Source organism: Schistocerca serialis, chromosome 2 (genome assembly GCF_023864345.2).
Source record: "Schistocerca serialis cubense isolate TAMUIC-IGC-003099 chromosome 2, iqSchSeri2.2, whole genome shotgun sequence".
Lineage (NCBI taxonomy): Eukaryota > Metazoa > Arthropoda > Insecta > Orthoptera > Acrididae > Schistocerca > Schistocerca serialis.
In genome coordinates this window covers 757,992,991-758,016,043 of record NC_064639.1, presented here as the reverse complement: position 1 = coordinate 758,016,043, position 23,053 = coordinate 757,992,991, and the positions used below count along the sequence as shown (strand labels likewise).

The following is a 23,053-nucleotide window of genomic DNA, read 5'->3' as shown; positions in this document are numbered from 1 at the left end:
GTGGAAAGATTTTTCATTTACACTATTGATTTTCAGTCACTGGAAACAGTAACAACTACAAAATATTAGTGTGCCTCTGGAGTGATCTAAAGTGGAATGACCACATAAAACTACTTGTAGCAAAAATGAATGCCACAGTGAGAGTCAGTTGGAAGACTTCTAAGGAAACATAATTCATTCACAGAAGAAGTAGCTTAGGTAACCCCCTTCAATGAATTTTTAAGTATTTCTTGTCAGTTTAGTCCTTAACAGGCAAGTTCAATAGAGGAGATAGAAAAGATGAAAAGAAAAGTGTTTGTTTTGCCAGGGATTCACTTAGTAATAGTGTGAGAGCACCCCACAGTTGCTCATCAAACGACAGTAGAAACACTACAAGCAAGACAAGATATGATGCATCACAAAAATAACTTACTTTTAAAACCGTGAGAGACAGAAGCCAAGAAGACCCAGACAACATATAATGTCCTCCCATGTACAGCTCGTGGAATAATCACATTTAAACTCATGTGTAACCTTACTGATAATGGTTCTCTGAATGCTTCCTTCAAAAATGAACAAATGGAACAGAAAGGAGAAATTATACCTGAACTACAGTCAGCTGCACACCATAAGGTTGCTTGTATAGTGTAGAAGCAATAGCAATTGGGGGGGGGGCTGAGTCATTATTGTTACTATGTTACAGAATTGTTTTTTGGGATAACAAAAGTTAATGCCGCATTGTATTTTGTTCTGAATGGCCTGAAGTTTTTCAAATTGCTGCTACAGGTACACATAAGGGAAAGACGGAACCTACGGAAAGAACACTACAGGGTGTATAATACTGTGATTCTTGTTTTGTCCTATCCTCTGCTATCTCTCTAGACTCGGAGTCTTGATTAAGTTTCTCATTATGTCTTGAAAAAGTTTGTAGGTCGTCCCTCCCTCTCCTCTTCCGCCCCCCTCCCCCCTCCTCCCCCTTGCCCGCCACCACCAGTTTTTCCTTTCTCTTCTAGATGCCACATTTCAGTCTAGTGGTTAGATGATTTACCTGTATTAGTTTAAGAAGAAGTTATGTTTTACAGTACTCCTTCCTGAATGCTTAGAGACTATGAATAATGAACAATTTTTCCCTATTTTCATTGGCAAAAAATACAGGGGCATTCAACCATAACAAATACTTGAATATTTTTAATACAGTAGTAAACGTGAAGCAGTTATTTTCATTAGTCCAACAGAAAAGGATAACAGTACTGTTTTGTTTCCCATAAAATCTTTTTTTCTAAGTTTATGTTCTACCTGATGTTTCTGTTAACTTTTCAGCTTGCCACCAGCTGCATTGCTTGAATACTGTGTTTTTTATTCATTAGTTTGTTTCAAGAGTATGGAATTCAAATTTCAGTGCAGCAATTATGAAGCAACATCTTTGTGATGCATTTAAAACTTGGCTTGCATTTTTGCAAAAAATTGGGATTGACATCTCCTCTAACTTTATAGGACTTCCCTGTAGCTATTTTTCTTATTAGGCAATGATGCAGGCCATATTTCCAGAGAGACTTAAATATTCTGTAGTAATATCCATCTGTAAAATTGGAGATCAGAAAATCACCCCTAATTACAGTCCCATTTTACTCCTTCCACTCATTTCAAAGGTTTTTGAGAAAGTGGCCTATGATAGAGTACTGACTCATTTTTCTGAACAAAACTTATTTTTGTGCCTGTCAGTTTAGCTTTCATAAAGGGTTCTCCTCAGGGAAAGCTACTCAAGCCCTAGCAAATGAAGCCCTGACAGAGATAAACAAGAAAAATTATCCTCTTGTTATATTCTGCTACCATGTCAGACCTTTGAGTCAGAGATGTAGCTTGATAACCAAAAGCAGAGTCATGCTGATAGACTGGAACCATGCTGATAGACTGGAACATACTTGAAGCTAACTTCAGAATGTTGTTGTTGTTGTTGTTGTTGTTGTTGTTGTGGTCTTCAGTCCTGAGACTGGTTTGATGCAGCTCTCCATGCTACTCTATCCTGTGCAAGCTTCATCATCTCCCAGTACCTACTGCAACCTACATCCTTCTGAATCTGCTTAGTGTATTCATCTCTTGGTCTCCCTCTACGATTTTTACCCTCCACGCTGCCCTCCAATGCTAAATTTGTGATCCTTTGATGCCTCAGAACATGTCCTACCAACCGATCCCTTCTTCTGGTCAAGTTGTGCCACAAACTTCTCTTCTCCCCAATCCTATTCAATACTTCATCATTAGTTATGTGATCTACCCATCTAATCTTCAGCATTCTTCTGTAGCACCACATTTCGAAAGCTTCAGAATGGGGAAACATAATGTGTGGAGTTCAACAGGTATCACTATTGTGTCTGCTCTGTGTATACAAATTACCTTACTGTGACTTTAAAGAGTAGCTCTGAAACTGTAATATTTTCTAATGACAGTAGCGTGTCAATCAAGAGTCCAAATTCAGCGTTACCTAACATTGTTCACATTACATCTGAACGGCCCTACAACTAGTTCACAGCTAATTAAATCCCAGTTTCTTAAGGAGTCACATTATGTACTTACACGCAAGCAAGAAAGACCTGCTAGGACAGGAAGTAGGCATTAACAGCCCTAAATTAAATGGAACACTATAAAATTCCTTCGAATACTAATGAAGAACAAATTAAAATGAGATCAGTTCAGCATGTTTGGCTCTTAGAATTATTGTGTTGACTTACAGACAAGAATCTTGACTTTTTCTGTATATTTTCAGTCCTTGTTGTCTTATGAAATTACCTTCTGGGGAAGAGTCCAAAGTAAATTAGGTACAATATCTGTTCAACCAAAATAGTCTGAAAGAATATTGTGTAAATCAGAAAACAACATGTTATGCAGAGGTCTCTTTAAAGATCTTGAAATTCTTTACACTCATGTCCCAGTACATTTACTCCCTAATTTTTGTAGCTACTGATAACAAAAAATCAAATTCAACTGAACTTTGATATGCACAATCACAATACAAGACACAAAAATGATTTACATATAGTAAGAAAAGTTCTGGCAGAATGTAAATAATTTAGGAATAAAGAAGACCACTCACTGAAAAGCAGGAGCATACAGTTGTTGACAGACACATAAAAGAGAATGAAAACTTTTTCTAGTTTTCAGAAGAAACCCTCTGACAAGCGAAAGCACTCTCTCTCTCTCTCTCTCTCTCTCTCTCTCTCTCTCTCTCTCTCTCTCTTTCTTCTGAAAGCTAGCAAAGTTTTCATTCTTTTTGGGTATGTCTGTACACTTCTGGTTTTCAGTTGAGTGGCCTCCTTCACTCCTAAACTAGTTACAGAAAAGGTTTTCATGCAGACTTTGCTTTCTTATCTAGGGTTCAGAGTGGAGTTATTTCCTCTGGTTCAAAAGTTCAACAAGCTCCTGTTTAACATGAAAGGCCGGGGAGGGGGGGGGGGGGGGGAGTTGAAAATACCCGTCAGTTCAAAAGAAAATTAAAAATTTACCTCATTATCCACTCCTACAAATTATCTGATGATCTCTATTTAAGAACTGAAAATTTCTGTTAGCTTCATAGCAAGTCAAAGTGTTCATTGTAGAGCTCATAACGAGTAATGGTGTATTTTAAACAGACTTCTGTATTTTCAGATGATGTAACTATTTTAAAAGCACCAGTGTACTCAAGCAAATATTAAGCTACTAACAGGAGATAAACTGTAGAAGCAGCTTTATTCAGAGTAGCAGTTTTATATCTAATTTGCTATGCGAAATTTAGCAGGTGTAAGTTTAAAAAGTATTAAACATTATAGTGATAGTTTATTGTTAATGCAGCATATATGATGGATTGTCTTATGTTAATTTGTTATTTATACCGTGACTCACTCCAGATCTGTGGAAGCCCTCCTTTCTGATGGAATATAGAACTCAGTGAGTGAGGGAATGAATGAAAAGAAAAAACAATGTATCAATGTTTTATTTATTTTGTTTCCTTATTTGACATGCTACTGTAGAAGAAAAAAATTGCTGGAAAATTAAAGATAGTGTACATGAAATTTCAAGAATAATGTTATGGAAAGGTCAGGGGTAAAGGTAGGGGAGTGAAAGAAATATTGTTTTTCATAATGGTGGTGGTAAAGATGATACATACTGATGAATAAAAAGATTGTTAATATATTCTTAACATTATCTACCCACTTACTAAGGCGAAAATATGTATTTAGGTCTATAACCAATTCAGCTTAGCTTCTTTTTTATTGAAATCTTGTAGCTACTGTATTTTATCTTATGCAGATAATCATGGTATTTAATATGATGTAGTAAATCATGAATGTAACACAAATTAATTGTATGAGACAAGGCAACTACACACCAAGTAAAGGGATCGTAGAATTGTGTGTGTGTGTGTGTGTGTGTGTGTGTGTGTGTGTGTGTGTGTGTGTGTGTGTTGCCCTTGATGTAAACATGAAGCAAAGAAAACAAACATTCATGCAGTAAAAGTTCTAATAATATACAAATTAAGTATATAAATTTAAGTCAGTTGCCTTTACATGCATTAAATCTAATTATTTTCTCTTCTCACCTGTATTCGCTAAGGTGGTAAGAATAGCAGCCTGACAGCTTCCTGTATTCTATTACATCACAAATGCTGGAAGTATTAGAACCATTTGGGAGCAAAACTGGTCACACTAAATGCCAAGCACTTGAGACACCTGGTGTCACAGTACATCAGCCTTGTGTATGTAATGGCACTTATATATAAAAAGATATCATCTCCAAATGAATATGCTATGGTTTAATTATTTGTTTACTTTATTTTGCTACCTTTCAGCTGACAGATATCACTGAACATGCTCTTTCTGCATTGTCAACAAGTAGAGTGCGTCACGTTCGTGTCATTGGCAGGCGTGGTCCTATGCAGGTGGCCTTCACAATTAAGGAATTTCGTGAAATGCTCAATCTTCCAGGGTGCAAGACAATTATGGATCCTACATGTTTCACAGGAATTCCTGACAAGATTCCAGGTCTGTTCTATTTTATTGAATTGTGGTGAGTTTACTGTCGATGCTGATGGATAACAAGAGGTAAAGGGAAGCCCCTGTGTGGAAAATACAATTGAGGAAATTGTAAAATTACAAGGAGGTGGAATAGCTGGCCACACAACACTCCTCATTCTTTGCAATAGAGGGGTTCCTCTCAGCATGGAGTCTGAGTGACCTGCCCCTCCTTTCTGATCTTCCCCTTTCAATCCCTCTTTCCAATTTGATGAAGGAAAATATAAATTCCCAGAGCTAGGAATAGCATTTTCTACTAATAGTATTTGCAATTTTACCTCCTGAAGGTCAGTACTAGCCAGCCATTCTCTCTCTTTGTAGCTTAACAGTTTTCTTAATTCAAATTTCCTACCGAGAAGGGCCAATAAGTAATTAGATTTAGTACACCATTGAGCTAAGAGAGTCAGTTGCATTACACAGCAAAATATGCATCCTTCCAGGTATTGACAAACAAGTGTAATTTGGAACAGACGTGACTGAAACAAGAAAGCAGCCAAAGCTTCAATTCATAATGGAATAGGGCATCAAGTTCGTGATCATACATGCACCACCTTTTCTCCTCTTTGGCTAATTTATGGCTACGCAAAACTGGTGGTTCCCAGTAGTGGTCTATACATTGATGCAACATGGCTTTCTTGGTGATCACAGATGCATTTCTTATAGTAACTAGCGGCAGCAGTTGTGGGTATGCCAAAAATGCAGCTCCCAATATAGACCTTTTCACTTCATTAAAAGCTGTTATCATGTGTGTAGTGCAGCCTCCAGTCTTGGTGAACCCTTCAATAAGTTGTGAATCAGTGCAGTTTTTTTTATAGTTTTGCACAAAACATCATTAGGAATCAATTCACCTAAAGATCCTCATAGTTCCCGTACTGGAGTGTGGAAATAGTTGAATGAATTCCACTAGCTCATTTAGTGGTCTGATGCCCTGCAGTTTTATGCCACGCCTCTGGAATCTAACTTCAGAGCCCCAAAAACAATTGATTTCTAGTCCATGTTCTTTCAGTTTGATTATCAGTTGTTGTAAATGTTTGAGATGTTTCTCTTCTCTCATTGACATCACCAGAATGTCTTTGATATGGAAATAGCAAAAACCTAAACTTTGTATTATTTTGTCCATGTACCTCTGAAAAGTATTTGTTGTGTAATATAGGCCAATTGGCATATGTGTAGATTTAGCAATGCCTTCAGCTGCAACTAGGATTTGATAATGAGCTCTGACCAGTTTGAGTGTGTAACGTATTATTGTACTACATGGATTCACTGCAAAAATCTTCAGTATGGGGCTCTGGGTAGTGATTTGGTACTGTTCTCACATTCATTTATCAATAATCTCAATATTGTGTTGATGTCTTTAGGTACCACATGTAGTGGTGAAGCCCGGCTACTGCTTGCTGGCCAACTCTTCCCTTGTTCTATCATTAATGCAAAGCTTGTTTAGTAGCTTTCAATTTCTCTGCTGTTAAGCTCTGTGACTTTGCATGCACTGGCAATCCTGGTTTTGTGTTTTACAGATGCATATATATAACTGGCAAAACAGATTAATAGAGGATGTATTTCCAAAAATAAAAGTCTGTGTCAGAAATCAGGTAACAAACCATAAAAGTTACGGGCAGATATAGTCACAGGCAGGTAGTGTATTGGAGCCATCACACAAGAGCAGGCAACACCTGAGTACTCACAGCTGGCGGGATGTACTGACCACAAAGTAAGCCACAGCAGATAATTGATGGTTACTGCGAGATGCTTTCCTTTAGCGACAACATTGCAAGGCAATATGTGGTGAGAGGAAGCAGACATTGTTGAAACTGAACGGCTGTAAATTAATACACAACCACCACATGAGTACTGAAAAAGCCATATTATAGGCAATGGCACCACATGAAAGAGAAAAATGATGTGAGTTAGCACATTTAAAAACCTACACTGTAGGTGTGGAATAGTACCTTATCTGGAGATGATGGAAGATGTAGATGTACCTTTTATCTTAAAAAAATTATAACTTCAAATCGCCTTAAGCAGTCATAACAAACAAAGTGTCCATTATCGTGCCTTAAAAGCAGTATTGTAAGACAATATTAGATATTTTATAAAAGCAATACAATATGAATAATGAGTGGGAATGTCAATTATGATGATCAAAAATGCATTTAAGTGCATATTAATTTGAAAATCAATATGTATAATGGTAGTATAGGGTAACAAATCAGAGTAGCTTTCTGTAGATGTGTAATTCTCCTCAGCAGTTTGGTCCCATAGGAACTTACCACAAATTTCCAAATTTCCTTTGGTTTGAATAGTTAATGGAGAAAATGCTAATTTTACCCTGTCATTATAATGAGATGCAAATAACTCACAAACTAATCACTCCAGCAATAAACCAATGTCACCACCTAAAGCTGGTGAAGTTCTAATTATATTTGATGTATAATACAATGTGGTAGTAAGAAATGTAATATAATCTTTTTATTCACTGAAAAATCTGCTCATAACCCATGACAGATATTGTGCAAGATTTACCTTTAAAAAGCCATCCTGTTGGCATAGTTTGACATGTCCAGGGTATCGGTGCATAAGAGTGAATTATGTAAAACTTGTATATGTACTGTTTTTGCAGTATGACGTACAGTAAATGCAATTTTGTGATCTTTTCAATGACAGAGGGAAGGCTATTCTGGAGTGTTGGCCATGTTGGCCAGGTTCAGTATGTCATACAAGTTTGTTGAAGGGAGATCTGTGCAGCATATCAATCATGATCAGAAGCCTTTGAAATTGTAACTGAGAACAGCAGCATAGTGTTCAGGATTTGATGAATTCGTGATTGATCTCACAGATAAATCTGTCATTGCATTCACAGTAGTTAAACAAATGTGAAACAAACAAACATACCCATTTTGCCAAGTGTACCCTGCCTGCAATTGTAGTCATTTGTGTGGAAGTTACCAGAATACTAATAGTGCAGTGAGATGTATATGTTGCCATCCTTAGACGCCTACAAAGCCAAACTTCTTTAAAAATTGGTCATACACTTTATTAAGCCACTTTATGTGAAGTATGTGTTAGATTGTAATAATTAAATTGATGATTACTTTATGCCTCTGGATCTTTCCTACCAACTGATCCCTTCTTTTTGTCAAGTTGTGCAATAACCCTCTTTTCTTCCCAGTTCAATTCAGCAGTTCTTTGTTAATCGTTTGATCTACTCATTTAACCTTAAGTGTTATTCTGTAGCACCACATTTCAAAAGCGTTTATTCTGTTCTTGTCTATGCTGTTTATTGCCGACATTTCATTTCCATATAGGGCTATGCTGTTGATAAATACTTTTGTAAAAGACAACCTAACACCTAAACTTAACAATGAAAATAATCAATATTGATAGTATAATGTAAATTGACAGATAAAAAAAATCTACTCACCAAGCAGTGGCAGGGGAAATCACACACAAAAGGATATAACTTTCACAAACTTTTAGAGCCAGTGGCTTCTTCTTCTGGTGGAAGAGTTGATGGGTAAGGAAGAGAGATGAAGGAAAAGGCCTGGTGTGGTTTAGAAAAGTTACCCAGTTTTCTAAACTGTACCCTTTTCCCTAAACATCTCCAGTCCTTTTCCTTCACCTCTCTTCTTTCCCCTTCAACTATTCCACCAGTAGAAGGAGCCACTGGCGCTGAGAGCATGTAAAAGTTAAATCCTTTTGTGTGTGTGTGTGTGTGTGTGTGTGTGTGTGTGTGTGTGTGTGTGTGTTTTCCCTTGCTGCTGCTTGGTGAATAGATTTTTTTTTATCTAACATTTAAATTTGTATTCAATATGGAAATACTTTTTTTTTCCACAATTTTTTTTTTCAGTCTGAATTTAAATGTATGGTAATATGTTGAGCTATATCCATATGTCTCCAATACCAGATTCATGTGCAGCATGCAGGTGAATATTGTATGCTTTTCATCTAGATGGGCAGCTGCAATGTTCAATGATATGTCCGCACTCGTATTGCAGAAAACCTAAATTTTTAAACTACAGACCAAATAACATGTCTTAAATTTCCTCAACATATATGTTTCATATATCAGACTCCTTAGAAAGATGTGCGCTACAAAATGAACATATTTTTGAAAAATCGATATTTTTTAACACATTGACTGCCATGGTATAGTTGGGTTAGTGACCCCTTGGGGCCATTTACTTTTTGTCAATATCCTGCTTTAGTTTGCTCCAAGTTAACTTGTTAAGTGCAAATAAAGTGAAAATATGGCATTTTAGTACCTTTTTTAAACTTTTTTGTGTGAGTTACATATGATTCACATGGTCCCAGAGTAAAGGTACCAGGTGTGTCATTTGCTATGTCGCTAATAATTATAGGTTTTGAAATATTACTTTATCTCATTGCTACCAATCAGAATGCCTCGGAGAGCATTAAAGATAAACACCAGTCCTAATTGCCTGATTGTAAAGTGACCTGTTTCCAAATTACATACAAAAATAACCACTATTTCAGTATACATATAATTCGAAAATGATGCTTTGCTGATTAACTTTGTTCTTATGTGAAAAACACAATATAAATGTGAAATTAATACTGCAACTAATTGAAAGAAATGTAGCACTTGGTCAGGATGTACCAGTAAACCTATCATTATAAAATTACTACAGCAAATTAAATAGGACATATAAATAAAGCATGTTAATTGAATCTCCGATATATGTTAGCACTAAAATTCAGGCACTAGTTGATTTGTTATAAACAAATTTAGAAATGTAATTGTTACCTGTAACATAATTACTCAGAAAATGTTGTATTAACTCGTAACTAAGTTGAAAATAGGTTCACCTTGTTCAACACTGAGATTGTAAATTTTTAGCAATGTGTATCTCATATTCGGCTTAACTTTTAATTGTGATTTTATATAAAATTGTAATTTTCATTGTAGGTAATTGTTAACAAAAGTATAATTAAAGGTCACGCAGGCGCCTTGGGGCACTCGTTTTTTGGCTATGGTTGTGAGCAAATGTATTGTAGGCTCACTCGTTTGTTGATTGTTGTGAACTCTGTGTCGATTGATGTCAACTTTGGGTACATGTGATGTAACCGGTACAGTTCACCAGGCTCGGACACCAGAGTCCTGGAAATATATTGGTGTTAAAACTGCACTGTACTTTGGAATTTATTTGGGAGTCTTCCACAATCCTTTTCATAGGCTGCACAGCGACGAGACGAATCCAGGAATTTTACAACACCCCAAGAACTAAACAACTTTCACTGTTGGTAGAATTGACGTGAAAACAACAGCACATCGACTGGGCATTTCACTCAAAAGTCAAAACATTTGCAACGCGGAGGTGGGAAAATATAAACATCTCAGTTTGTACTCCTGTCAGTTTTTCATTCCACAGCATTATTTGTGTACAGTTCCATTATTGCTTCCCTGCATTGTTGCTACAGTCTTTATTCAGTGCTGTTTGCTCCATAACAAAGTGATATTGTGGCAGAAGATTATGTCACGTAGGAGTTATGAAGATGAACAAAGGCATGTACAGCAGCTTTTAGATGAAGTTATGGACATAAGTGATGGAGATTCTGTGTCTTTATTTGGTGATAGCTCAGATGAATTTTTACCAGAGGAGACCAGAAGTGAAACCAGAAATTCTGATGATGAAATCACATCAGTGAAGGTAGGAAGAAGAGTTTTATGTCCACACAACCAGACTTCACAGCTGTAAAAACCAGGCAACAAAGCATCTCTAACCGTGTTAGTGCTATAACTACTGCAGTTGGTTCAGGTTCAATTGAAGTAAGTGTAATACCAGAAAGTTCTGAAGATGAAGATGACAAACTTAGAATGAATTCTAATGAGATTGTCTGGGGGCCACTTACATATATAACATATGAATAACTTTACATTTATTCATTCCAGTTTTGGTGTAAATGCTTCTGTTGCACTAACTCTCAAAGGCAACACACCATATGATTTCTTCAAATATTTTGTAACTGATGAACTTTTAGAATATGTGACTCAACAAACTAATTTGTACATGGGAGCAGCCAGACGTAGGTGTACTGTGTGCTACGAAAAAATGAAGAATGATTTTGGACGAGAGTAAGCTGTCAAGAAATGCAAACAAACTGCATGGAAATGTAAGACTTGTGACTCATATATGTCCAATATGACTGACCCATGTGAGTTATATATAACTCACGAATTCAAATCTCAATAACTACTCTTGAGCTCTTGAAAACCGTAGGCCATGTACATGATTTGTTACTGGGGCCATAACCTACTATAAGACAGAGTCGCAGCACGCTCCTGTGAGTTACAACTGCACCACAGAGCTTTAAATGGAAAAATGTCTGTGAGTTGTATTTACTTCACGTGGCCCGAAGAGAACACTTCCTGTGAGTTATATTTAACTCACGTAGCAGTCAATGTGTTAAATTTTCTGCGTTCTACCTCAAACGCTCGAAGAAAGGGGCGGCGGGGGAGGGGGGGGGGGGGGGGGGGGTACCACTATCTAGTATTGCTAGTATTGTCGCAGTTCGGGTTTTGCTCTCACGTCAAGTGAAAACAAAACAGATTTCTGTGGCTGCGAGCCATCAAGTGAAGTAAAATACATTCACATAATTCCAGTAGACTAAAATATGTTATTAGTTTCAGATTTTATTTTATTTCCACTTTTCTGACAGTGAAGTATTAATCACCTTGCAGAACAATGAAGTTATTTTTGTCGGTGTTCTAAAGAAATTTGGCTTTTATTAATTTTTTCCATTGAGGCAGTCAATTTATTTGAACCGAAATGTTTAATTCCACACTAATGGTTAGTTTCAACTGTTCCCTGCATTTCAAAAGTGCATGTTTTCATCTTCTAGCACGTATGGCACTATGCCATAATAAAGAATCAAACATGAGAAAACAGTACTGCTACTCCAAGAAAATTTACATCTGAATCTGCACTTTGAGCCGAATTATGCATTTTAGTATGGTTCTTGAAATTCCAATGCTTTTGGAGTACCCTCCGATGTCTTGTTTCTTTCATGACATAATGTGAGATCTTTTAATGTTTTACACGTACGAACATACGGGCTTCCTGTGTCATCGTAACTGCGCAAGCGCGGTGACGCCTGATATCTGGCGCTTTCTGGCATCTGCTGAAATGAACCTATTTCTAGCAGGTCACAGGAAAATATTGCAAATGGTTGTTAGAAAAGCATTACTTTCAAAGTAAATTTCCTTTAACACAAGATGAACTGTGTGTGAGAATGTACGATGAATTTCTTAAATCACAGAGCGTTTGACTTTCATTTAAAAATCAACTCCTTGGGGACGACCATTTTGAAAAATTTCGACTCCAGAAGATCAGACATTTATGTTGTTATTAAAAATTTTACTGGCTTTAGGATAATGGAATGTAGTCAAATTAAGTCGGGTGATGCTGAGGGAATTAGATCAGGAAATGAGACACTTAAAGTAGTAAAGGAGTTTTGCTATTTGGGGAGCAAAATAACTGATGATGGTCGAAGTAGAGAGGATATAAAATGTAGACTGGCAATGGCAAGGAAAGCGTTTCTGAAGAAGAGAAATTTGTTAACATCGAGTATAGATTTAAGTGTCAGGAAGTCGTTTCTGAAAGTATTTGTATGGAGTGTAGCCATGTATGGAAGTGAAACATGGACGATAAATAGTTTGGACAAGAAGAGAATAGAAGCTTTTGAAATGTAGTGCTACAGAAGAATGCTGAAGATTAGATGGGTAGATCACATAACTAATGAGGAAGTATTGAATAGGATTGGGGAGAAGAGAAGTTTGTTACACAACTTGACTAAAAGATCACCAATTTAGTATTGGAGGGCAACGTGGAGGGTAAAAATCATAGAGGGAGACCAAGAGATGAATACACTGAGCAGATTCAGAGGGCTGTAGGTTGCAGTAGGTACTGGGAGATGAAGAAGCTAGCACAGGATAGAGTAGCATGGAGAGGTGCATCAAACCAGTCTCAGGACTGAAGACCACAAAAACAACTGGCACATTTGTGTGATGTATCTTAAAGTGTAACGTGCCCATAAAAGATCAACATTATATGTGAAGGCCTAGCTTCTCTTGCAGCTTATTAATCTTCGAGACCAATATTATATGTGAAAGCTTTGTTTTTCTTTTAGAAAAACTATGTATATTAATTTAAATGATTAACTTTCCCCTATTTGTGTGTATGCACTACTTATTAGCAATATTGCTATTGGCTGACTACATCATGAAAATATGCAGTGTACGTGTTACTGCACATCAAAGGTCTTTCCAAAACATGTTTTATTATTTTTATTGTGTTTCATTTCTTAAGGGCTGGGAAATTCTATACCAGTGTATAAAACCATAACCATTCAAAGGACTGATAAGTTTTCATTCTAAGTTTTCATTCCGAGGAAAGGTATATGGTCACTTAATATGGAAAAAGTATATTTTCATCTGGGAGAAAGTGTATTTTTAACTGGGAGATCCGGGGAAAATCTGGAAATTTTTTCTTGTCTGCGTTTACACCCTGTATTGGTGTGGCTGAATGCCAACTGCCATACGAAAGGCACAGTTATGGGCTCTCACTCGCGGCTTTCAGTTTTCGGCTGCCAAGACTTGCATCATGCACTTTTGTCATCATTGTACTGTGCACCCCTATCCAGAACTTTACCTTAATGACCAACTGCTTTCTGTAGTAGACACTTACCCTTTTTGGGACTGGTCTTCGATGCCCTATTAACTTGGCTTCATCATCTTAAGGAAAAGTGTTGGTGGCATCTTAATATTATTCGATACCTGAGCCACACCGACTGGGGTGCTGATCGCCCTACACCGCTGCAGTTATACAAAGCCCTCATGCAGTCCCGTATTGACTATGGGAGCCTGGTGTATGGTTCAGCATCGCCCTCCACGCTGCGGCTGATTGATCCTATCCACCACTGTGGAGTTCAACTTGCAATGGGAGCTTTCCAAATGAGCCCAGTGAACAGCCTCCTCATGGAAGCTGGTGTTCCTCCATGTGGCTCAGGCAGTAACTACTGCTTGCAAATTATACCGCCCACATTCATAGTTCACCTCACTATCCAAATTACCTAACATGGTGATCCATCTTCCGCAACGGCAGCCTAGAACGGGGGATCCATTTGCAGTCCGTGTCCGATTGCTTCATACTTTTCCTCTGCCACGTTACCAGTGGGTCCACTTATGTTCATCTCCATAGTCCATGCCTCAGCCACAGCTTCATCTGGACCTATTGCGAGGCCCAAAAGGCTCAGTTCCACCTGAGGCCCTCTGTCGGCAGTTTTTCTCCATTCTCAGCAAGTTCCAGGGCTCAGAAATAGTCTACATGGATGGGTCAATGGTCAACGGTCTTGTTGACTTTGCTTACGCTCACATTGGCCATACTGAACAGCAATCCATGGCTGCAGGGTTTTCACAGTAGAGGTGGTAGCCAACTATTGTGCTCTTGAGCACATCTGCTCCTGCGCTGGTGAGTCCATCATTATCTGTAATGACTCCTTAAGCAGCCTACAAGCTCTCAACCAGTGCTTCCCTTGTCATCCTTTGGTACTGACTATCCAGAAGTCTCTTTATACTCTAGGCAACAGTGGACATTCAGTGACCTTCATTTGGACCCCAGGACATGTTGGGATCCTGGGCAATGAACTTGCTGACAGGTTGGCCAAACAGGCTACCGGTAAACCAACTCTGGAGTTTGGCCTGCCGGAGACTGATCTCTGATTGGTCTTCAGTTGTATAGTTTTCGCTATCTGGGATACTGAATGGTGCACCCTCAGTACACCAAATAAGGTGTGTATTATCAGGGAGACAACAAATGTGTGCCAGTAATCCATGCGCCACTTTCAGGAACTACATTGTACTTGGCCCTGTTGCGAGGACCCACTTCAATGCTGCTGTGGCTTTCACATGACTGTTGTCCACATCTTGTTGGACTGCCCAATTTTAGCTGCTCTGTGGCAGACTTTTAAATTTCCTGCCACACTGCCAACAGTGTTAGCAGACAATGTCTCAATGGCTGATGTTGTTTTACATTTTGCTCAGAGGGGGTTTTTAATCACACAATCTAAGGATGGGCGTCTGGACTTCTCTCCCAGGCCTTCACCCTCCCTCCATTTTAACTCTTCCTCACTCTTTCTTTGCTATTTGTTTGCCATGGCATTCGTCTTTTCCCTATCTGTGTTCCTCTAGCCTTGTCTTTCAGACTTGAGATTTTAGTGTGTTGCAGGGTAGCTGTCTCATCCTTTTTTTATTTTTGCAATCAGCCAGTCCAGTCCATCTCCTGTATTCTTTTATACCTCCCACTACTTTTTCCTTTTAGGATATGTACTCCTTTCTGTTAGCTTCTGTTGTTTTTTCTTTCAGTCGATTCAAAATTAGTTTTATGCCTTTTACTTTTCCCAACTCCTTTTGGGACTGTTTTCAATTCAAGACCTATTTGAAGAGGAAAAAGGGACTGATGACCCTGTAGTTTGGTCCCTTTACTCCCCAAACCAACCATCTTCCCACATTACCACAAATTAGGGTTCCTTGTTGTATGATTTGCTTATGGATAGTGGGAAGAATGACTGCCTTAATGCCATCTGTTAATGCTGTAATTAATTTAATCTTGTTTGGATAGTTCCTATAGAACTTTGCATAGGTAGCAGTAGTATATTACTAGATTCCTCACTTACTACAGGTTCTTCAAAGTTTGTAAGTAAGGCTGTTGCAGGCAACTGGTGTCTACATTTAAGTGCATGCCAGGTCAGGTTTGACTGGATTGCCCAAGTATTCTAACAACAAACTGAATTTTACACCTAATTTACCTATAACTGAGCATACATGATCATTCCATTTCATGTCTCCACAAATTATTACTCTCAGGTATTTGCATCAATTGACTGATTCCAACAGTGGTTAACTGATCTTGTACTCAGAGGACACTATTGTTTTGCATTTTGTGATATGCACAATTTTACATTTGCACCCCTTTACCGATTTTATAAAGATCTGCTTTAATACTTGTGCAGCTTTTTGAGATAGTATATCATTATAGATAATTGGATCACGTGAAAAAACTCTGAGGTTGCTGTTAATATTGACATCCAGGTTATTGATATACAACTTGAATACCAAGGGTACAAACATACTTTCCTGGGACACTCCTGAAGTGAAATCTACATATGTCAATGACTCTTCATCAAAGATAACATGCTGTGCCCATCCTATCGTGAAAGCCTTAATCCAGTCACACATTTCTTTTGATACCCCTTATGATCGTACATTCGTTTAGTTGGGTTTTGCATGATCAGTGTTTTTAGAATCTCTTTGGGTTGCCATGAAGGTCGTTCTGCTAAAGATATCTCATTATGTTTGAGCTCAGAATATGTTATAATACCCTAAAATAAACAAATATAACTGATACTGGACAACAATTTGTCATTCTCTTCTGCTACACTGCTTGTAGATATATTTGACCTGTTTTTCCACCTGCTACTGACACAGATCTTTTTGTTCAGGTGCTCTACAGTATATTATGGTTAAAGGAAGAGGGGGGGGGGGGTTAACTCTGTCATAAATTCTGTATGCAGTATTATAGGGAATCAGCCAGGCTGTAGGGCTTTGTTCAATTTTAGCAGTTTCTTGACACCACTAGCCAGTACCCCTGTGTCTTCGTTTATAAAGCAACATTTGAAATGTTGTTTAGCACTTTTCCTTTGCTATCCTAAACTTCAGTTTCTGTGTCGTCCAAGAGTGTCTGGACACTAACTTTGATGTAACTAATACATGTTACCTATGACCAGCATTTCTTTGGGTTTTGTTAGAGGCATTTTAATAAGCTGCTACTGTGATAATCAGTGAATGCTTCACACATTTCCTTTTGACAGCCTAATGCACAATTCACTTAGTACTACACTATGTTTTGCTTTTCACCTATCATGCATTAGCCACAGTACACAGAAACTGTACATCATGGAGTGTCACTCCCATCCTAACTTTTTTTCCTAGGTACAAATATACGAGGGTAATCCCAAAAGTAAGGTCTCCTAATTTTTTTATAAATACATAGACCTGTTTATTTCTACAATGGTTTACATCAGTTTACAGCTTGAACATTTAGCTATTTTTGACATAATCACCATTTCTGTTGATGCATTTTTGTGGATGCTATGGCAGTTTTTGTATGCCCATGTCATACCAGCTTGCTGCCATGCTGTTCAGGAAGTTATGAACCTCTTCTTTCACCTCGTTGTCGAAGCTGAATCACTGGGGCCACAATTAACGCTGACGAGTACTGTGAGACTCTGATAAAACTCAAACGGGCAATTCAGAACCGGAGAAGATGAATGTTGAGCAAGGGTGTACACATTCTCCATGACAACGCTCGCCCACAGATCGCTCGGCAAACCGTTGCTCTCCTGCAATAGTTTCAGTGGAACATAATCACCCATCCACCCACCCACCCTATAGTCCTGACTTGGCACCAAGTGCCTATCACCTGTTGCCTAGGTTAAAAGAACATTTGGCCGGAAAGCGATTCAGCTCCGATGACGAGGTGAAAGAAAAGGTTCATAACTTTCTGAACAGCATGGTGGCAAGCTGGTACAAGGTGGACAATCAAAAACTGCCACAGCATCTACAAAAATGCATCGACAGAAATGGTGATTATGTTGAAAAATAGCTAAATGTTCAAGCTGTAAACTGATGTAAACCATTATAGAAATAAACAGGTCTATGTACTTATAAAAATAGGAGACCTTACTTTTGGGATTACCCTTGTATCCAATGCTTGGTCAGCATTGTCAAGTCTCTAGGAGTATCTGTCCAGAATGCTTTAAAGAGGAATGACAACATAAAATTTGGCAGTAGGAACAGCAGATGCAAGCTGAGATTACTGAAAGAAATTGTAAGAAAGTGTGATTACTCTCAAAGGAGGTAACTGAAAATTCTCATTAAACCAATTCTTCAGTGTTGTTCGTTGGTCTGTCACTGTTATCAAGTTGTATTAATAGGAAAGATAGAGGAGACTTACAGAACAGCTTAATTACTGTTTTCCTTATTCTCAAAATCCTGAACGTTCACATTCCAATATGAATCAAGAAATATTACTTCCTTCTACTTACATCTCACATAATGAAGAATGGCTAAAATTAAAGGAATTTTGTTACAGTTAGAGGGGTACAGTCTGAGAACCCTCATATGCATATGAATCAAGAGATATTACTACCTCCAACTTACATCATGCGTAATGATGACAAGGCTGAAATAAGAGAAATTTGGGCAATCCTTTTTTTACATGTACCATCCATAGTAGAAAAGGAATGGAGGTCAAATGTTCTAGTATACTATAACTCCAGGAGAAGTTATCTGTAGCATATGGTAACAAAAGCTTCAAATATTTCAGGAAAAGGTCAATCATATGTAAGTTAAACTCCTGCCGAAGAAATCAGACTTAATCTTCAAGTCTTCCCTCTACATGTGTTTAGATCATTGTCACGACACCAATAAAAGAGAAGGAATAAACTGAACAGGTAATTAAGCTCCATAACTGCCGTTAAATGTGGATGAATTCAGGATATATGTTGAAATACTGAAATTCTTGACACGGGAATGCCCTTTGCCAACGTACATGAGAGAGGCGTTTCATACAGTTCTCTTTGTTACAAAGTTATTCTTTCCACAGGAAGGATTATCTTCATGGCATTAGGGCTAAGAGTAGGCCCACACTATTTGTCTGTGATACGTAGCACTCAGTTTATTTAATTTTAATATGCCTTCAGTACTACCCAATACTTCAACATCCGTGAATACCACTTCCAGTTTCTCTTCCTTTCTGAATGGTATTTTGGGTTCAGAATTGCAGTGTATTCTTTGGAGAAAAGTGTCTTCAAAGGGAATGTTCCAAGTGTTACTCATTTTGGAGTGGCTATTAACAGTACGTTGTGTTAACAAGAAGCCTGCATGTGGACAGTTTTGCTTTTTCTCATTTCAGCCTGGGGACATGTTACTGACAGTTGCATGTATGGTATATTTTAATCAAGCTGAATTGTAATGAGGTCAGGGGGAGAGGGTGACAATTTCCAGTAAAGTTCATGGATGTCATCTTTAGTGAGAAACTCATCTCATAGCCATATGTGGGCACCTCAGAGCTCTTAAGGATTTCAGTATCTAGTGTCTTATGTGGCAGGTCTGAAGAGACAGACAAGTCTCCTTTCCTATTACCCTGCAGACCTTTTTGCCAAAACTGTACTGTTTTTGTGCTGTCTGTATATATAAATCTGAATGACCATATTATCCACATATCTTGAAGTCCATCCACCTTGAGGGCATTGTATTTTCAACAGAGACCCTGCCCTTGTGCTCAGGTCATGGAACCACAATTAACCCTATGGTGAAGTGTTCCTCAAGGTCTATCATTAATATGTTGTGAATTTTATACTTCCTTATCTCGCTTCAGTATGTGCATGTACAAGTGCATGCATGTGTACATTTTCATGTGTGCTTTATCATGCAGGACTAGAGCGACCTCGAAGAAGACTCACCGAATTGATTTGCAAATCTGCACTGGAGATACAGTTGCAACAGGGTAATTCAGATCATGTGTTTGAGTTAATGTTCCTACGATCCCCTCGGGCTTTTGCCGGAGGTGGCAATGGTGGACATGTGAAGAGTGTTGAATTGGCAGTAAACGAACTGATTGATGGTGGACATAAAGCACAACCTACTTCAAAAACTGAAACCATTGAATGTGGCCTTGTACTACGTAGTGTTGGTTACTACAGTACATCTGCAGATTCTGGGATTCCTTTTGATGATAAACGTGGACATATACAAAACACATCTGGCTTTGTTAAATCAGGTGAGGTGAAATCAAGTTGTGTATGTCATTATAGGTAATGTGTACCTTGACAATTAGTGTGCATGTGAGATATTGTGTCTCATTATATTATTGTCATATACTGTAGATTCAGACAGTTCAATTTAGAATGTTATGGTTATTATTTGACTTATTCATATTGCTGCTGAAATTTGAATCGCACCAGGTAACAATAAGAATATTGTGTAAAGTTGATAACTGAACATCTTGCAGAAGCCCCTTCAGGAACCTACAGTTTTGCCAGTATTTAAATTCCCCATTGGTATTTATGAGTAATAGTAAGAGTAAATTTAAGATGACCTGTGCAATTCACATCCATGTTGCTAACAGTAAAAATGATTTCTGTAAAAGATTATGCATCTCTTCTGTGGGATGATGTAAATTGTACTTCTTCTGATAATATAAATTTTAAAAAAAGGTAAAATAATGACCTCCTTAGCTGCTCCTACAATTTACCATAACATTTGGACTGGTAAATCGTAAATTATGCATAAATATAATGGTTAATACAAACACATGCCAGTATTTAAACACCTCATAGTGGTCTGTGTAAAGTTACATAAAAGCATATGTTGAAGTACTGGATATAAATAGAAAATGAGTAACATAAGAAGAGGAGCAGTGTCTGCCCCCCCTCCCCCCCCCCCCCCTGTCCCCACAAACATACACAAAGTAGCTTTTCCTCCTCTATTGTATACACATATTAAGTACACAAGAAGTTATTTCCATAATTGTCATTGTGAGTGTATTAGCACAAGTCATAATTTGCTGTTATTATTCTTTAAAGAAGTAGTCTACAACAGATGGTTTTGCATCTTAATGTATAATTCACTTGTTCCACATCCCTTAAGGCTCTTCTTTATGAAAGGTTTCATGAACATTATGAATGAGTGGATAAAATTAATTCTGATGGACTAAAGACTATGAGAAAGTAACATTATTTGTGGAACTGTGTTTCAGGATTATATGCTGCTGGCTGGGTGGGATCTGGTCCTGTAGGTGTTATTCTATCTACAATGAACAATGCATTTGCAGTTGGAAAGAAAATTGCTGATGATTTGGCCCAGGCAAAAGATGAAACAAAACCAGGTTTCTCTGCAGTTCAAGAAATTATAAGAGAAAAAGGTAGTCATTATATTAACAATGTGGTCAAAGTTACAGAACATTAATGTATTTTAGTAGTCATGAAGGATGTGTAGATACATTAATAATAGCAGATTATACTTTTCACGTTGAAAAATGTGGCTGCAGAAGGTAGTTTCTTAATGAATAATTTAAGTTAGAAAATGCTTTATGGGGAATCTAATCCATTTCAGATGAAATTCACAAGATACAGACAGTAATGCAAAACAATCACTAGAGTTGGCTATTTATTTTTCAATTTCTCATTCTGAGTATGCTTTACCTGTATAGTTTTCCATTGTGTGGCACGTAAAAAACTGTACTCAATAGTTTGAAAATATAAGGGGTGATCTAGAAGTTTCCATTTGAAGGGCATGCAGTCCATAATCAATATGCCAGTCTGGCAAAATTGTCATGAACATTGAGGCAGTCATCTCACCAATGCACCAGGTTGAAGATACATGTTTTGTAAACCACGGTGTCTCCTGAAAGAAACTGTTGACCCTTCAAGGCCTTTTTTAAGGGACAAAAGGCATGATAATCATACTGGGAGAGATCAGGATTGTAGGATGGGTGCTTGAGTGTCTCCCACTTGAGTTGGTGTAACTTCTGCATTACGGAATTTGCGGTAGGGGGATGTGTGTTACCATGAAGCAGCAGTGCCCCTTGTTGTGCACCATTCCTCAACAGTGGTTTTTGACAGACATGGTACCCTGTACACATTCTTCATTCTCTGATGGATTCCAACCAGCATTTGCCCTTTGCCAGCCATGGAAAGAATAACAGCATGCTGTTTCTGTTTGGACGCATTTGGTAATAACATCGCTGTAATTCATGTTACCATATTTATCGCACACATGTCAGAAAGACACGAATGCCACACTAATCCCTTGCCAACATGTGCTTATATACCTGCATTGGAGCCATGCTGTGGTGCATATATGCTGCAGCAACTCTCTAAAATGAAAACTTCTTGATCATCCCCTTACAGCTATGCCTGTGTAGCTAAGCAGTCAGCATAGGTGGCTATCTTGCAAAAAACCCGGGTTCGATTCCTGGTACTGCCAAGGATTTTTCCTTGCCTTGGCGAAAGGAGTGGTATGGGATGCACTCAGCTTCATGATGCCAGTTGAGGAGCTACTTGACCAAAGGGTTGCTGCTCCACAGTCTGGAAAGTAGTGTGCTGACCACATGCGCATACCACACCTGTGTGGCAAAGGATGACAAGGCGGCCAGTAGCTATCTCTTTGGGCTTCATGGCCAGGCGAGGAGCTAGTTATAGCACAGGGTAGTAAAAGTGATCCACAAAACCACCATCCAATATCTTTGACATCCATCTGTTGTACAATCTTAGAACACATTCTGACCTGAAACATAATGAAGGATCTCAAGAGAGACCTCCATGCCAACCTGCCTGGGTCCTGGGAACAACATTCATACAAAACACAAGTTGCTCTTTCCTCACATAACATCCTGAAAGTCATAAATCAAGGCAATGAGGTAGATCTACTATTGCTTGATCTTCAAAAATGTTTGTACCAGTCCTGGTACCACACCATTGCTTAATACGAAAGTTCAGTCAGATGGGATATCAAACAAAATTTGACTGGACTGAAAATTTCTTCATAGGGAGGATGCCACAAGTTAAATTGAGTGAAGAATCATCAGCAGATGCCGAAGTAGCTTCCAAAGTGCCCCAGAGAAGTGTTGGGACCCTTGTTGACATTAATTGCCTTGCAGACAATATGAATAGTAACCTTAGACCTTTTTGCAGATTATGCTGTTGTCTGTAATGAAGCAGTGTCTGAAAAATAAATAAAGCTGCTCAGGTATTCAGGCAGGTCTTAGTAAGATTTCAAAGAAATGCAGCTCACTTTAAATATTCAGAAATGTGAAATTGTGCACTTCACAAAATTTAAAAAAAAAATGTAATATCCTTTAAGTGTCAATGAATCGCCATTGGAATTAGTCAGCTCATACAAATACCTGAGCTTATCAGTTTGCAGGGACATGAAACATAATGGTCACATAGGCTCA

At 38.1% G+C, this 23,053-nt stretch overlaps 1 protein-coding gene across 2 annotated transcripts in view; it reads left to right on the top strand.

The window, feature by feature from the left end:
* LOC126457963 (NADPH:adrenodoxin oxidoreductase, mitochondrial) overlaps positions 1 to 23,053 on the top strand; it is an 82,122-nt gene that overhangs the window by 37,386 nt on the left and 21,683 nt on the right. For both annotated transcript variants that reach the window (XM_050094720.1, XM_050094719.1), the window contains exons 5-7: positions 4,799 to 4,991; positions 19,532 to 19,876; positions 20,855 to 21,019. In XM_050094720.1, the coding sequence (XP_049950677.1) occupies positions 4,799 to 4,991; positions 19,532 to 19,876; positions 20,855 to 21,019 (703 nt within the window). The remainder of the gene's footprint in view (positions 1 to 4,798; positions 4,992 to 19,531; positions 19,877 to 20,854; positions 21,020 to 23,053) is intronic.